Source organism: Salmo trutta, chromosome 6 (genome assembly GCF_901001165.1).
Source record: "Salmo trutta chromosome 6, fSalTru1.1, whole genome shotgun sequence".
NCBI lineage: Eukaryota > Metazoa > Chordata > Actinopteri > Salmoniformes > Salmonidae > Salmo > Salmo trutta.
This window is the reverse complement of record NC_042962.1, coordinates 7,456,921-7,474,846: the sequence shown is the minus strand read 5'-3', so window position 1 is coordinate 7,474,846 and position 17,926 is coordinate 7,456,921. Positions and strand designations below refer to the sequence as shown.

The following is a 17,926-nucleotide window of genomic DNA, read 5'->3' as shown; positions in this document are numbered from 1 at the left end:
GACTTGTTAAAGAAAACATCTTTGTCTAGTTTGTGGTGAGTAATCGCTGTTCTGATGTCCAGAAGTAATTTTGGTCATAAGAGACAGTAGCAGCAACACTATGTACAAAATAAGTTAAAAAATAAGTTACAAACAAAATAGCACAGTTGGTTAGGAGCACGTAAAACGGCAGCCTTCCCCTCCAGCGCTCATATAGGGGTTAGGTTTAGAGTTAGGGTGAGAATTAGGGTTAGGATTAGGAGATAGGTTTAGATTTAGGGTGAGAATTAGGGTTAGGATTAGGAGATAGGATTAGGTTTAGAGTTAGGGTGAGAATTAGGGTTAGGATTAGGAGATAGGTTTAGATTTAGGGTGAGAATTAGGGTTAGGATTAGGAGATAGGGTTAGGTTTAGAGTTAGGGTGAGAATTAGGGTTAGGATTAGGAGATAGGTTTAGGTTCATGGTTAGCTGTTTGAATCAATTGTTTGATCCCCACAAGGATAGTTAAACAAACCTGTTTGCATGTGTGTGTTGTGTGTGTGCGTGCGTCTTTCCAATCCACAAAGAGTCACTGGCCCATTCAGCTCTGTGTTTGTGTGTTTTGGTCTGGCCGGCTGGCTGGCATTGCAACAACAGTGGCACAGAGGGCTTTCATGCTTCCCTATGGCCACTAGGACCTATTTCCCCCCTTAGCTGTTGAATAAGATTTGTATATATTTGTATATATTTTTAGAGTTATCTATTTTATTTGACATTGTGCAAAAAAAATGCCAGCTTTACCTTTAGCCCACTTCATCTCTGTACCCCCCCCCCCCCCCCCCCCCCGTGACAGCAGATAGGGTTACAGAACGCTCATTATTCATCACCGTGGTAACCAGCAGACCATAATTCCTGTTCTGGTGCCAGACTAATGTAATTGATCACTGTAATTTCATTTGGTTCTGTTGACTCTAACAGGGTTAAAGCTTGATGATTATCACAACACTCATCTGAGGCTCATAACCAATAGGAGAGTTTTCCAAAAGCACTGATCAAATGTTATAAAGCTAACTGTATTAGGGGTGCTCAGATGTGTTATCTCTCTCTGTGTGACTCAGATGTGTTATCTCTCTCTGTGTGACTCAGATGAGACTAGAACTCTTCAGTCTAGACTTCTTTAGAGTCATTACCATCAGGAGACTAGAACTCTTCAGTCTAGACTTCTTTAGAGTCATTACCATTAGGAGACTAGAACTCTTCAGTCTAGACTTCAACTCTCTCCACCAGTGATTATATCAACAATATAAAAAAACAAAGTCTGTAAATCTGCTCTGCTCTGCTGAACTAATTGTTACTGAAGTACAGAGACAAAGTTACCCAGACGAATGTAATTATCTCTCTCTTTCTCTCTCTCTCTCACTCTCTCTCTCTCTTTCTTTCTCTTTCTCTCTCTCTTTCTCTCTCTCTCTCTCTCTCTCTCTCTCTCTCTCTCTCTGCTGTGGTTTCAGGGCAAAATCGTGAAAACAAGAGAAGTTGGCTTCTTTCCAAGCAATGCCGTGAAGCCGTGCCCATGTGTAAGCCAAGCACTAAGCATCAATTCTCCGTCCTTTAGAAGTGTTGTTCAAGCAGTAATCAGAGACTTGGGTGGCTAAGCAGGCAGATGAACATATTCTTCCAGGGGGTGAAGCAGACACTGGGATGATTGTTAGAAACTTTTCCTCAGGGGGAAAATTAGGGGATTTTACATGATTATATGATTAAAGGAGATAATTCACGGTGCTTTCGCTGCAGTTTTTATATTCAACAATTGAATTAGGAAGACAGTTTATATACTTCACTGTGTCATTTCACATTTCATACCACTAAAGAAGAAGGCATATCCAAAGCTATCTGTCACTAAATGCATGGGAAACATTTGCTAGTAAAACTGTTTTGTCCATTTTGACTTGATTTTATCAATGAACGTCTTGTTCCTTCAGAATCCACATTGCCATAATGTCTCAGTTTTCAGTCAGAAAATATGTCATTGACATGCATAGATTAACTTTGATAATGACACAAAGTTATCCAGCGCTATCTGGATGCTTACACCATGGTAAAGATAACAAGTACATTATGCTACTTCATTAGGTTCATAAGAACTACCAAAACCACCTGTTGATGACAAAACCCAAATATTATGTTAAGCATATTCATGGTAGCCGGGACTACCGCCACAAAAGAGAGGGGAAAACAAATACTATTGACTTAGTTGGCTGTAGGGGAAAGTGAATGCTTTACTGACTGATGTATGAAACACTGAGATTCAGGTTGGGTGGGATTGTGGGAATGAAAGAACAATGGCTCACGTGTTGCTCTTTCTCTCTCTTTCTCTCTCTCTCTCCTCTCTGCTCTCTTCTCTCTCTTTTTTTATCTCTCCCTCTCTCTTTCTCTCTCACTTTTCTCTCTCTCTCTTCTATTTACCCCAGGTCCCTAAACCTGTCGACTACTCCACACAACCCTGGTATGTTCACATGCGAATGGATCTCACCAAACTTTCATGCCTTTCCCTTTATTTGTAAAAGTATGGTGGGTTGTGTATCAACCTTTCAGGTTAAATTGGTGGGGGTTATTTCATCTTTATTTAAGAACAAATTCTTATTCTTAATGACAGCCTAGGAACAGTGGGTTAACTGTCTGTTCAGGGGCATTTGAACCTGCAACCTTTCAGTTACTAGTCCAACGCTCTAACCACTAGGCTACCTGCCGCCCCATCTAGCCTGTAGTCTAGTATATGACTCCTGATTCTGCTCTATAGGTTATACACTGCCTTCAGAAAGTATCCATACCCCTTGACCTATTCCACATTTTGTTGTGTTACAGCCTGAATTCAAAATTGATTAAATATATTTTTTTCTCTCCCCATAATGACAAAGTGAAAACATATTTTTTGAAATCTTTTCTGATTTATTTCAAATGAAATACAGAAATATCTAATTTACATAAGTATTCACACCCCTGAGTCAATACATGTTAGAATCACCTTTGGCAGTGGTTACAGCTGTGAGTCTTTCTGGGTAAGTCTAAGAGCCTTGCACACCTGGATTGTACAATATTTACACATTATTTGTCACGTCCTGACCATAGAAATATGTTATTTTCTATGGTAGAGTAGGTCAGGGTGTGACCTCAGGGTGTGTTTTTTCTTCTATGTTTTCTATTTCTATGTTGTCAGGTTCTAGTTTTGTATTTCTATGTTGGGGTTTTGTTTAGGATGATCTCCAATTAGAGGCAGCTGGTCCTCGTTGTCTCTAATTGGAGATCATACTTAAGTAGGGTTTTTTTTCCACCTAGGTTTGTGGGAGATTGTTTTTTGAGTAGTGTATGTTTCACCTCTGCGTCACGGTTTGTTGTTTTGTTCTTTAGTTTATGTTTATGTATCGCATAGTTTCACAGTGTAAATAAAATGTGGAACGACACACACGCTGCACTTTGGTCCTCTTCTCCTTACGACAACCGTGACATTATTATTTTGAACATTTTACTGCAGTGGGCTAAATCGGGGTCACACAGAGTGTTTCCTGGTAGTCTTAAATAAATCTACGTTTGAAAGAAAACTTCACACACATGGTTATGGGCTTAAAAAAGAACACACCTGTACAGATATAGAGTTGAATGTATTTAATTTAGAGTTTACATCCCAATATTACACTGCAGAAGTCTCAAATATAACACAACCGTTTGACATAGAAACACTGGATTTTCGGCTGTTTTTTTTATGAAAAATATCAATAACATTCCATCCATGAGGCCACTAGAGGGTGATTTGGTAATTTGACGCAGGAAAGGGATATAATTCTTCAAGCTTTGTCTTGTTGGTTGTTGATCATTGCTAGACAGATATTTTCAATTCTTGCCATACATTTTCAAGATGATTTAAGTCAAAACTGTCATCGTCGTCTTGGTAAGTATCTCCAGTGTATATTTGTCCTGCTGAAAGGTGAATTCGTCTCCCCGTGTTTGTTGCAAAGCAGACTGAACCAGGTTTTCCTAAAGGATTTTGCCTGTGCTCAGCTCTATTTTGTTTATTTTTATCCTAAAAAGCGTCCTAGTCCTTGCCGATGACAAGCAACCCATAACATGATGCAGGCACCACCATGCTAGAAAATATGAAGAGTGGCACTCAGTGATGTTTTGTGTTGGATTTGCCCCAAACATAACGCTTTGTATTCAGGAATTATTTAGCAGTATTACTTTACTTCCTTGATGCAAACAGGATACATGTTGTGGAATATTTGTATTATGTACAGTTTCTTTTCACTCTAGGTTAGTATTGTGGAGTAACTACAATGTAACTACAAAGTAACTACAATGTTGTTGATCCATCCTCATGTATCTCCTATCACAGCCATTAAACTCTGTAACTGTTTTAAAATCGCCATTGGCCTCATGGTGAAATCCCTGAGCAGTTTCCCTTCTCTCCGACAACTTAGTTAGGAAGGACACCTGTATCTTTGTAGTGACTGGGTGTATTGATACACCATCCAAAGTGTAATTAATAACTTCACCATGCTCAAAGGGATATTCAATGTCTGCTTTTTTTTTACCATCTACCAATAGTTGCCCTTCTTTGCGAGGCATTGGTAAACGTCCTTGGTCTTTGTGGTTGAATTGGTGTTAGAGATTCACTGCTCCACTGAGGCACTTTACAGGTAATTGTATGTGTGGGGCACAGAGATGAGGTAGTCTTTCAAAAATCATGTTAAAGAGTGAGTCCATGCAACTAATTATGTGAATTGTTAAGCAGATGTATTACTCCTGAACTTATTTAGGCTTGCCATAACAAAGGGGTTGAATACATTTCAGCTTTTCATTTTTTATTAATTTGTAAACATTTATGAAAACATAATTCCACTTTGATATTATGGGGTATTGCCAGTGACACAAAATATCAATTTAATCCATTTTATATTCAGGCTGTAACACAACAAAATGTGGAAAAAGTCAAGGGGTGTGAAAACCTTCTGAAGCCACTGTAACACTATGTATGTTTCAGTTTTATTTATAACCTTCATATGTTCTGTCTGTGTATACAGCATCTCTAAACTATCATATCCTGCCTGTGGCTCCTGTATACAGCATCTCTAAACTATCATATCCTGCCTGTGGCTCCTGTATACAGTATCTCCAACCTATCATATCCTGCCTGTGGCTCCTGTATACAGCATCTCCAACCTATCATATCCTGCCTGTGGCTCCTGTATACAGCATCTCCAACCTATCATATCCTGCCTGTGGCTCCTGTATACAGTATCTCCAACCTATCCTATCCTGCCTGTGGCTCCTGTATACAGCATCTCTAAACTATCATATCCTGCCTGTGGCTCCTGTATACAGCATCTCTAAACTATCATATCCTGCCTGTGGCTCCTGTATACAGCATCTCTAAACTATCATATCCTGCCTGTGGCTCCTGTATACAGTATCTCCAACCTATCATATCCTGCCTGTGGCTCCTGTATACAGCATCTCTAAACTATCATATCCTGCCTGTGGCTCCTGTATACAGCATCTCCAACCTATCATATCCTGCCTGTGGCTCCTGTATACAGTATCTCCAACCTATCATATCCTGCCTGTGGCTCCTGTATACAGCATCTCTAAACTATCATATCCTGCCTGTGGCTCCTGTATACAGCATCTCCAACCTATCATATCCTGCCTGTGGCTCCTGTATACAGCATCTCCAACCTATCATATCCTGCCTGTGGCTCCTGTATACAGCATCTCTAAACTATCATATCCTGCCTGTGGCTCCTGTATACAGCATCTCCAACCTATCATATCCTGCCTGTGGCTCCTGTATACAGTATTTCCAACCTATCATATCCTGCCTGTGGGTACTGTACTGTAGGTTTGCTGGGCCCATGGAGAGACTGCAGGCTGAGGCAGAGCTGATTAGCAGAGGCAACAGCACTTACCTGGTCCGTCACCGGAGCCGCGAGCTCACAGAGTACGCCATTAGCATCAAGTAAGTTAGTAGCATGGCAGTACTGCACATTACAGTACAGTACATTACGGTATAGCACAGTACAGTACAGTACATTACAGTATAGCACATTACAGTACATTACGGTATAGCAAAGTACAGCACATTACGGTATAGTGCAGCACAGTACAGTACATTACGGTATAGCACAGTACAGTACATTGTATAGCACATTACAGTACATTACAGCACAGTATAGCACATTACAGTACATTACAGCACAGTATAGCACATTACAGTACAGCATATTACAGTATAGCACATTACAGTACATTACGGTATAGCACATTACAGCATATTACAGTATAGCACATTACAGTACTGTCGTGTCTTTGGCTATGCCGGGTAAAGTGATATGACATGCTATTCTATAAAATAATTTCTCTGTAATTAATATTACCTGATTGAACTAATCATATAAATGCAGTTAACTAGAAAGCCGGGGCACCACGAAATAATGTTTATAGAGCTGTTATCTTCCGAATAAACTCTTAAAGACCTGGTAATCTTTTACCTCAATAGCAGTCAATTATTAATCGTCACCATGTTTAGTCTCATCTAAAAGTTGTAAATTCTTGGTTATCTTCACCAACCCTGGCTAACAAGTTGAATCAGCAATACAAAATTTGGTTTAATTATTTATTTACTAAGTACCTAAACAATCACACAGAAGTACACATACACAGGATGGGTCATACATTGATTACTAATTATGTCATACATGAAAAACGTCCCAGGTGGACGGAGCCGATATGACGGCTGGTTACACAAAAGAAAGGGGGTTGGGTTTGAATGAAAGAGCGGGAAGACTGAGGAACAAAAGGTTCTGTGTCTCTATTGGACCTTATGAAGCTATGCCATCGTAAACACAGAATCTTACGTATTCTATATAACTGCCCATTTGCAAAAAGAAAATGCAGTAAATATTTACCCTGATCTGTGTTTCGATTGGTTGGTTGTAGATGGAAGGCCGGGTTGTCCTTTGAAGAATGTCTGGTGGTAGAACGGATACTTGGTAGTACCGTCGTGTGGTAGGGCAGATACTTTGTCCGTCCTTTCGTAGCCCACTTTTACAGCTGCTGTTGCTAACGCAACGGCTAGGAGGTATCACTTCTTTAGTGAATAAGAGTTCAAAGTTCATACCAAGTTGCCATAATATAACCTCATGCTATATTCTGGTTGGTATTGTCGAAATTCATCCTTCCAGCGTGTAGATCGTCACCTTCACGTTGAGATTCAATGCTAATTTTGTTAGGTTCCTGTCGTTCAATCAGAGCTCACACTGAGGTTGGCTTAGTTCTGTAGGTGACCTTTGTCCTTTTAATGCAGGGAAAGCAAGTCCTCACGTCCTTGGAACAGGAAGTTGGATTTTCGTCAACGGGCTTATATCGTGGTGAAGAGAAGGGCGTGTTTCATAGTTTACAACCAATGTTTTAGCAGAGTTTACTCTTATGACAAACCGTTCTCTCATTAAGAAGCTAAAATTACATTTAATCTTTTCACAAATAGTTTCATATTTAAACATTTAAATTGCACAACAATTGCATGTGAATCTGATATCTAGAATTTGTAGACTTTCCCAGATACAGTTTATGTCATACTATCGTTAGTAGTAATGTCTCAGACAACAACTGATCTGATATCATATTCATTAAGTTCCAACGCATATTTTCAACTGGTTGGATTACTGAAATATAGTTCCGTTTCCCACCTTTTGATGTTACCGGACTCTATATGTTAACAGAGGCTTTCCAAGAGTCACTCTATAAAGTCGAGAGAGAGAAAAGGGGAAAGGTATTTATGGGGGTCATAAACCTCCCCAACAGTCCAACGTCATGACAGTACATTATGGTACATCACAGTACAGCACATTACAGCACAGTACAGCACGTTACAGTACAGCACATCACAGTACAGTAGAGCACATTACAGTACAGCACAGTACAGCACGTTACAGTACAGCACATCACAGTACAGTAGAGCACATTACAGTACAGCATATTACAGTATAGCATATTACAGTACATTACGGTATAGCACAGTACAGTACAGCACATTACAGCACATAACAGTACAGTGCAACACATTATAGTACAATATAGCACATTACAGTATAGCACAGTACAGTACAGTACAGCACATTACAGTACAGCACATTACAGTACAGCACATTACAGTACAGCACCGCACAGTACAGTACAGCACAGCACATTACAGTACAGCACATTACAGTACAGTACAGCAAATTGCATTACAGTAGAGAATATTACAGTACAGCACATTACAGCACATTACAGTACAGCACATTACAGCACATGATGGTATAGCACAGTACCACACATTACAGTACAGTGCAGCACATTACAGTACAGTGCAGCACATTACAGTACAGCACATTACAGTACAGTACATTACAGTACAGTGCAGCACATTACAGCACATTACAGTACAGCACATTACAGTACAGTACATTACAGTCCAGTACAGCACAGTACAGTACAGCACAGTACAGCACAGTACAGTAAGGCACATTACAGTGCAGTACAGCACATTACAGTACAGCACAGTACAGTATAGTACATTACAGTACAGCACAGTACAGCACATTACAGTACAGTACATTACAGTACAGTGCAGCAAAATACAGCACATTACAGTACAGTACAGCACATTACAGCACAGTACATTACAGTACAGTACATTACAGTGCAGCACATTACAGTACAGCACATTACAGTACAGCACATTACAGTACAGTACATTACAGTACAGTACAGCACATTACAGTGCAGCACATTACAGTACAGCACATTACAGTACAGCACATTACAGTACAGTACAGCACATTACAGTGCAGCACATTACAGTAGAGCACATTACAGTACAGTACATTACAGTACAGTGCAGCAAATTACATTACAGCACATTACAGTACAGTGCAGCACATTACAGTACAGTGCAGCACATTACAGTACAGCACATTACAGTACAGTACAGCACATTACAGCAGAGTACAGTACATTAAACCTCCCCAACAGTCCAACGTCATGACAGTACATTATGGTACATCACAGTACAGCACATTACAGCACAGTACAGCACGTTACAGTACAGCACATCACAGTACAGTAGAGCACATTACAGTACAGCACGTTACAGTACAGCACGTTACAGTACAGCACATCACAGTACAGTAGAGCACATTACAGTACAGCATATTACAGTATAGCATATTACAGTACATTACGGTATAGCACAGTACAGTACAGCACATTACAGCACATAACAGTACAGTGCAACACATTATAGTACAATACAGCACATTACTGTATAGCACAGTACAGTACAGTACAGCACATTACAGTACAGCACATTACAGTACAGCACATTACAGTACAGCACCGCACAGTACAGTACAGCACAGCACATTACAGTACAGCACATTACAGTACAGTACAGCAAATTGCATTACAGTAGAGAATATTACAGTACAGCACATTACAGCACATTACAGTACAGCACATTACAGCACATGATGGTATAGCACAGTACCACACATTACAGTACAGTGCAGCACATTACAGTACAGTGCAGCACATTACAGTACAGCACATTACAGTACAGTACATTACAGTACAGTGCAGCACATTACAGCACATTACAGTACAGCACATTACAGTACAGTACATTACAGTCCAGTACAGCACAGTACAGTACAGCACAGTACAGTAAGGCACATTACAGTGCAGTACAGCACATTACAGTACAGCACAGTACAGTAGAGTACATTACAGTGCAGCACAGTACAGCACATTACAGTACATTACAGTACAGTGCAGCAAAATACAGCACATTACAGTACAGTACAGCACATTACAGCACAGTACATTACAGTACAGTACATTACAGTGCAGCACATTACAGTACAGCACATTACAGTACAGCACATTACAGTACAGTACATTACAGTACAGTACAGCACATTACAGTGCAGCACATTACAGTACAGCACATTACAGTACAGCACATTACAGTACAGTACAGTACATTACAGTGCAGCACATTACAGTACAGCACATTACAGTACAGCACATTACAGTACAGTACATTACAGTACAGCACAGCACATTACAGTGCAGCACATTACAGTACATCACATTACAGTACAGCACATTACAGTACAGTACAGCACATTACAGTGCAGCACATTACAGTACAGTGCAGCACATTACAGTACAGCACATTACAGTACAGTACAGCACATTACAGCAGAGTACAGTACATTACAGTACAGCACATTACAGTACAGCACATTACAGTACAGTACAGCACACTACAGTGCAGCACATTTCAGTAGAGCACATTACAGTACAGTACATTACAGTACAGTGCAGCAAATTACATTACAGAACATTAGAGTACAGTGCAGCACATTACAGTACAGCACATTACAGTACAACACATTACAGTACAGTGCAGCAAATTACATTACAGCACATTACAGCACAGTACATTACAGTACAGCACATTACAGTACAGCACATTAAGGCACATTGCAGTACAGCACATTACAGTACAGCACATTAAAGTACAGCACAGTACAGCACATGACAGTACAGCACAGTACAGCACATTACAGTACAGCACAGTACATTACATTACAGTACAGTGCAGCACATTACAGTACAGTACAGCACATTACAGTACAGCATATTACATTACAGTACAGCACATTACAGTACAGTGCAGCACATTACAGTACAGCACATTACAGTACAGCACATTACAGCACAGTACAGCACATTACAGCACAGTACAGCACATTACAGTACAGCATATTACAGTAAGGCACATTACAGTACAGCACATTACAGTAAGGCACATTACAGTACAGTGCAGCACATTACAGTACAGTGCAGTACATTACAGCATATTACAGTAAGGCACATTACAGTACAGTACAGTAGATTACAGCACATTACAGCACATTACAGTACATTACAGTACAGTGCAGCACATTACAGTACAGTACAACACAGTACAGTACAGTGCAGTACCTTACAGCATATTACAGTAAGGCACATTACAGTACAGTACAGCACAGTACAGTAAGGCACATTACAGTACAGTGCAGCACATTACAGTACAGTGCAGTACATTACAGCATATTACAGTAAGGCACATTACAGTACATTACAGTACAGTGCAGCACATTACAGTACAGTACAGCACAGTACAGTACAGTGCAGTACCTTACAGCATATTACAGTAAGGCACATTACAGTACAGTACAGCACAGTACAGTAAGGCACATTACAGTACAGTACAGCACAGTACAGTAAGGCACATTACAGTACAGTACAGCACATTACAGTACAATACAGTACAGAACAGTACAGTACAGTCACACTACTAATAGCCATTAGTCGTTAGTCATAGAGGAGCACAGGAAAAAAAATGTATGAAATGTATGCCTTCACTACTGTAAGTCGCTCTGGATAAGAGCGTCTGCTAAATGACTAAAATGTAAATGTAAGGAGAAAAGGCAAGACTCTTTCTCCATTGTCAGTGGAGGTGATATGTGTAGTTCAGTCCTACCATTGACTGTCTGCACAGACTGTACTGTATGTTGCTCTGGATAAGAGCAGGGCTGAAGGAAAACGATGGACAATACATGCATTGTATTGTGCGTTGAAAAGTAACTTGAGGTGAGACATGCAGAAGTTACGATTCTTATAAGTGACTGCTACAGTACAGTGGGAATATGCATTGCTTTAAGTGCTTTGAAGCACTCTGCTACAAACACATTTAAAGCCCGTGGCGACGTAAACGGGAAAAGAACCCTTGCATGTTATCGCTGTATCATTTCAGTCACCCGGGGCTGTTGGTATGCTGCAGATAGACAGATGACAGCACTGAATGTTCAGACAGGCTGGAACAGGCCAATGATATGCAGCGTTTGTGTTTCTGTGCCAAGGTGGGTTTAGACACTCCTTCCCTGCAGTGAACTGGTAGAACTTAGAGAAAGAGAGAGAGAGAGAGAGAGAAAGAGAGAGAGAGAGATTTGAAATGTCTACATTCTTTTAAAACTTTTGTGAGTGTAATGTTTACTAATGTTTCGCTTGTTTATTTCCCTTTTGTTTATTATCTATTTCACTTGATTTGGCAATGTAAACATGTGTTTCCCATGCCAGTAAAGCCCTTTGAATATCGTTTAATTAAGAGAGAGAGAGAGAGAGCTGCTCTGAGAGGCTGCTGGAAACACTTTCTTTAAACCCCCTTCAACCAAATAATTCATCTCCCCATTTTTTCTCTAATGAAAGCAAAGCTCTTTCAATGCCTTCAAGTTCCACCAGAGCTGAAGTCTTAATTGCTTGTGTGCGATGCATGCTGCTGCAGCACTGGTGAATAGACCCAGAGAGACCGTTATACAGCCTGCTCGAGGTTATTAAATCCTCACAAAGAGAGAAAGAGAGAGAAAGAGAAAAAAGAAACTCCACACACTTATGTGGAAACTACATGAAGTGTTTGAATCAGACAATGACCTATCCCTGGATCCCTCTGTATAACTCTACTGTTCTACTGAGGCCCTATCCCTGGATCCCTCTGTATAACTCTACTGTTCTACTGAGGCCCTATCCCTGGATCCCTCTGTATAACTCTACTGTTCTACTGAGGCCCTATCCCTGGATCCCTCTGTATAACTCTACTGTTCTACTGAGGCCCTATCCCTGGATCCCTCTGTATAACTCTACTGTTCTACTGAGGCCCTATCCCTGGATCCCTCTGTATAACTCTACTGTTCTACTGAGGCCCTATCCCTGGATCCCTCTGTATAACTCTACTGTTCTACTGAGGCCCTATCCCTGGCTCTCTCTGTATAACTCTGCTGTTCTACTGAGGCCCTATCCCTGGATCCCTGGATCCCTCTGTATAACTCTGCTGTTCTACTGAGGCCCTATCCCTGGATCCCTCTGTATAACTCTACTGTTCTACTGAGGCCCTATCCTGGGCTCTCTCTGTATAACTCTGCTGTTCTACTGAGGCCCTATCCCTGGATCCCTCTGTATAACTCTACTGTTCTACTGAGGCCCTATCCCTGGCTCTCTCTGTATAACTCTACTGTTCTACTGAGGCCCTATCCCTGGATCCCTCTGTATAACTCTACTGTTCTACTGAGGCCCTATCCCTGGCTCTCTCTGTATAACTCTGCTGTTCTACTGAGGCCCTATCCCTGGATCCCTGGATCCCTCTGTATAACTCTGCTGTTCTACTGAGGCCCTATCCCTGGATCCCTCTGTATAACTCTACTGTTCTACTGAGGCCCTATCCCTGGCTCTCTCTGTATAACTCTACTGTTCTACTGAGGCCCTGCCACCTTCCTTCCACAAGCTACAACCACTAGAGTCGAGACAAGAGGACCCAGCCAGTCAGTCAAAATTTCAGTGTACAATTGACCTGTCATTGGGGTTTGTTTTGGTGTGTAGAATTTGTATTAGGCCACGTTATTAGGGGTATTACTGCTCTGAGAGGGAGATAAGAGGATAATGATGGAGACTAAAAGAGATCAAGAGAGAGACAGGGCTTGGTGTCTCTATATATACTCCATAATCCTCTCCCCCTGCCCCACTTTGCCCTGCTCAGGCCCCGTAAATGTCCCTTCGTCAGTCTCCACCTCCCCCCTGGTCCCTGAAATACCAAGGGGTAGCGAGGAATGGTGCCCCGGTCTATCAACATCCCGCCAGGGGGGGGGGGGGGTCGATCTCAATGATCACCAGAAAATTACACTCATCACTTATTAATGGGCCACAGGTACAGCAACGACGTGAAGCACATCAAGATCCTGAACAGGGACGGCTGCTTTCACATCGCAGAGAACAACAAGTTTGGGAGTATATTAGTGAGTCTGTTTCCTTTTCAACGCCCTCATTACATTTCATACAGAAATAACACACTCATAGCATTTCTCGAATTATGTGTCAAAACATTAATCTTATTTTAGCTGCTTGCTGTGTGAAAATAGCTGTAATTAGAGTTGGTTTACCGGTGTGGTTTACTTCACTGCCTGTAGGCCTTGTAGAGAGTTATAGACAGGGATTGGTTCAGGGTGGATTGGATGTGTACTCTTCCTTCTGTTCACCCAATATTATGTTGGCTTTCGCTATGCTTTACAAAGGACAATTTTACTGTTAGTCCTCTTCTGTAGTCCTATTCTGTTAGTCCTATTCTGTAGTCCTCTTCTGTAGTCCTCTTCTGTAGTCCTCTTCTGTAGTCCTCTTCTGTAGTCCTCTTCTGTAGTCCTCTTCTGTTAGTCCTATTCTGTAGTCCTCTTCTTTAGTCCTATTCTGTAGTCCTATTCTTTACATATAGCCTACTTTTACTGTTGCCAAACTTTTCATAAAATGTGAAATTACAGGACACATTTTCATTTAAAGGTCATTTGTAATTGGACAGAGGAAATGTTTAAACAGATTTAGAATAATATAAAGTACACTATTATTTTCACAAATCATTTTCATAGAAGTTGTGTTTTTAAGGCTATTTTGCTAACTGTGAGAATGTTTGCCTATGCGTGTGGGCGTGTGGGTGTGCAGGAACTGATTGAGTACTACCAACATTACTCCCTGAGGGAAGGCTTCAGAAGCCTGGACACCACACTGCAGTTCCCCTACAGAGAGCAGGAGAGCCCCGCTGCTATGCTCTGCACCAACAAACCTGGAGGAAAGAGTGAGTACAGAGTACTACTACTATGCATGTACTCACACAACACTACACTACTCAACACAAAGCGACACTACTCTACATGCACAACAAACACACACACACCACACTACTCCGCACATAGCAATCACACTGAATTTATGTTCGTATCAGGTGATTTGAAAGCTTACCATGGCACTGAATAATGTAAAGAACTCTTACTACTAGCCTCCCAGTAGATGTAGCTACAGTCAACCTGCATGTTTTTGTTTTGGGCCAGTGTGGCATCCATTTATTTTAACATGAGACAGTGACAATTTGAATGACATACTGCTGGAATGTTTTATGTCTAGTCTAGAGGTCGACCGATTATGATTTTTCAATGCCGATGCTGATTATTGGAGACCCCAAAAAAGCCAATACCGATTAATCGGCTGATTTTTATATTTATATTTGTAAAAGTGACAATTACAACAATACTGAATGAACAATGAACACTTTTATTTTAACTTAATATAATACATCAATAAATTCAATTTAGTCTCAAATAAATAATGAAACGTTCAATTTGGTTTAAATAATGCAAAAACAAAGTGTTGGAGAAGAAAGTAAAAGTGCAATATGTGCCATGTAAAAAAGCTAATGTTTAGGTTCCTTGCTCAGAACATGAGAACATATGAAAGCTGGTGGTTCCTTTTAACATGAGTCTTCAATATTCCCAGGTAAGAGGTTTTAGGTTGTAGTTATTATAGGACTATTTCTCTCTATACCATTTGTATTTCATATACCTTTGACTATTGGATGTTCTAATAGGTACTTTAGTATTGCCAGCCTAATCTCGGGAGTTGATAGGCTTGAAGTCATAAACAGCGCAATGCTTGAAGCATTGCGAAGAGCTGCCGGAAAACGCAGTAAAGTGCTGTTTGAATGAATGCTTATGAGCCTGCTGCTGCCTACCACCGCTCAGTCAGACTGCTCTATCAAATCTTAGACTTAATTATAATATAATAACACACAGAAATAAAAGCCTTAGGTCATTTAATATGGTCAAATCCGGAAAGTATCATCTCGAAAACAAAACGTTTATTATTTCAGGGAAATACGGAACCGTTCCGTATTTTATCTAACGGGTGGCATCCATAAGTCTAAATATTGCTGTTACATTGCACAACCTTCAATGTTATGTCATAATTATGTAAAATTCTGGCAAATTAGTTCGCAACAAGCCAGGCGGCCCAAACTGTTGCATATACCCTGACTCTGCGTGCAATGAACGCAAGAGAAGTGACACAATTTTCCTAGTTAGTGTTGCCTGCTAACATGAATTTCTTTTAACTAAATATGCAGGTTTAAAAATAAATACTTCTGTGTATTGATTTTAAGAAAGGCATTGATGTTTATGGTTAGGTACATTCGTGCAACGATTGTGCTTTTTTTACAAATGTGCTTTTGTTAAATCATCCCGTTTGGCGAAGTGGGCTGTCTTTGTTAGGAAGAAATAGTCTTCACACAGTTCGCAACGAGCCAGGCGGCCCAAACTGCTGCATATACCCTGACTCTGTTGCACAGAACGCAAGAGAAGTGACCCAATTTCCCTAGTTAAAAGAAAATCATCTTAGCAGGCAATATTAACTAAATATGCAGGTTTAAAAATATAGACTTGTGTATTGATTTTAAGAAAGGCATTAATGTTGATGGTTAGGTACACATTGATGCAACGACAGTGCTTTTTTCGTGAATGCACTTGTTAAATCACCCGTTTGGCGAAGTAGGCTGTGATTCAATGATAAATTAACAGGCACCGCATCGATTATATGCAACGCAGGACAAGCTAGATAAACTAGTAATATCATCAACCATGTGTAGTTAACTTGTGATTATGTTAAGATTGATTGTTTTTTATAAGATAAGTTTAATGCTAGCTAGCACCTTACCTTGGCTCCTTGCTGCGCTCGCATAACAGGTAGTCAGCCTGCCACGCAGTCTCCTCGTGGAGTGTAATGTAATCGGCCATAATCGGTGTCCAAAAATGCCAATTACCGATTGTTATGAAAACTTGAAACTGGCCCTAATTAATCGGCCATTCTGAATAATCTGTCGACCTCTAGTCTAGATGACAGGTCTCGATGACAGGTCTACAAGGTCTAGATGACAGGTCTCGATGACAGGTCTAAATGGTCTAGATGACAGGTCTAAATGACAGGTCTAAATGGTCTTGATGACATGTCTACATGGTCTTGATGACAGATCTAGATGGTCTAGGTGACAGGTCTAAATGGTCTAGATGACAGGTCTAAATGGTCTAGATGACAGGTCTAGATGACAGGTCTCGATGGTCTAGATGACAGGTCTAGATGACAGGTCTAAATGGTCTTGATGACATGTCTACATGGTCTAGATGACAGGTCTAGATGGTCTAGATGACAGGTCTAGATGACAGATCTAGATGACAGGTCTAGATGACAGGTCTAGATGACAGGTCTAGATGACAGATCTAGATGACAGGTCTAGATGGTCTAGATGACAGGTCTAAATGACAGGTCTAGATGACAAGTCTAGATGACAGGTCTAGATGGTCTAAATGGCAGGTCTAGATGACAGGTCTAGATGGTCTAGATGACAGATCTAGATGGTCTAGGTGACAGGTCTAGATGGTCTAAATGGCAGGTCTAAATGACAGGTCTAGATGACAGGTCTAGGTGACAGGTCTAGATGGTCTAGATGACAGGTCTAAATGACAGGTCTTGACGACAAGTCTAGATGACAGGTCTAGATGACAGGTCTAGATGGTCTAAATGGCAGGTCTAGATGACAGGTCTAGACGGTCTTGATGACAGGTCTACATGGTCTAGATGACAGGTCTCGATGACAGGTCTACATGGTCTAGATGACAGGTCTCGATGACAGGTCTACATGGTCTAGATGACAGGTCTAGATGGTCTAGATGACAGGTCTAGATGGTCTAGGTGACAGGTCTACATGGTCTAGATGACAGGTCTCGATGGTCTAGATGACAGGTCTCGATGGTCTAGATGACAGGTCTAGACGGTCTTGATGACAGGTCTCGATGGTCTAGATGACATGAAAACGTGTTATTAACAGCAACTTTTTTTTTAGAATAGTGTTGCTTTGGCTGAAATAGCTTGTTCATGTCTTGGGTAAAGTGTGTGTAACTGTCTTGCACCGAGTTACTGTACATAATGAATACTGTATAGTCATGTACTGCTGTTACACCATGA

The 17,926-nt window shown here is 40.7% G+C and overlaps 1 protein-coding gene across 2 annotated transcripts in view; it reads left to right on the top strand.

Annotated features, from left to right (window-relative positions):
• The window catches only part of LOC115195356 (guanine nucleotide exchange factor VAV3), a 156,882-nt gene that overhangs the window by 120,087 nt on the left and 18,869 nt on the right, over positions 1-17,926 (top strand). The window contains exons 21-25 of one of the 2 annotated variants that reach the window (XM_029755143.1): positions 1,468-1,533; positions 2,428-2,462; positions 5,853-5,969; positions 13,800-13,887; positions 14,582-14,714. In XM_029755143.1, coding sequence (XP_029611003.1) covers positions 1,468-1,533; positions 2,428-2,462; positions 5,853-5,969; positions 13,800-13,887; positions 14,582-14,714 — 439 coding nt within the window. The other variant, XM_029755144.1, reaches the window with a different exon arrangement.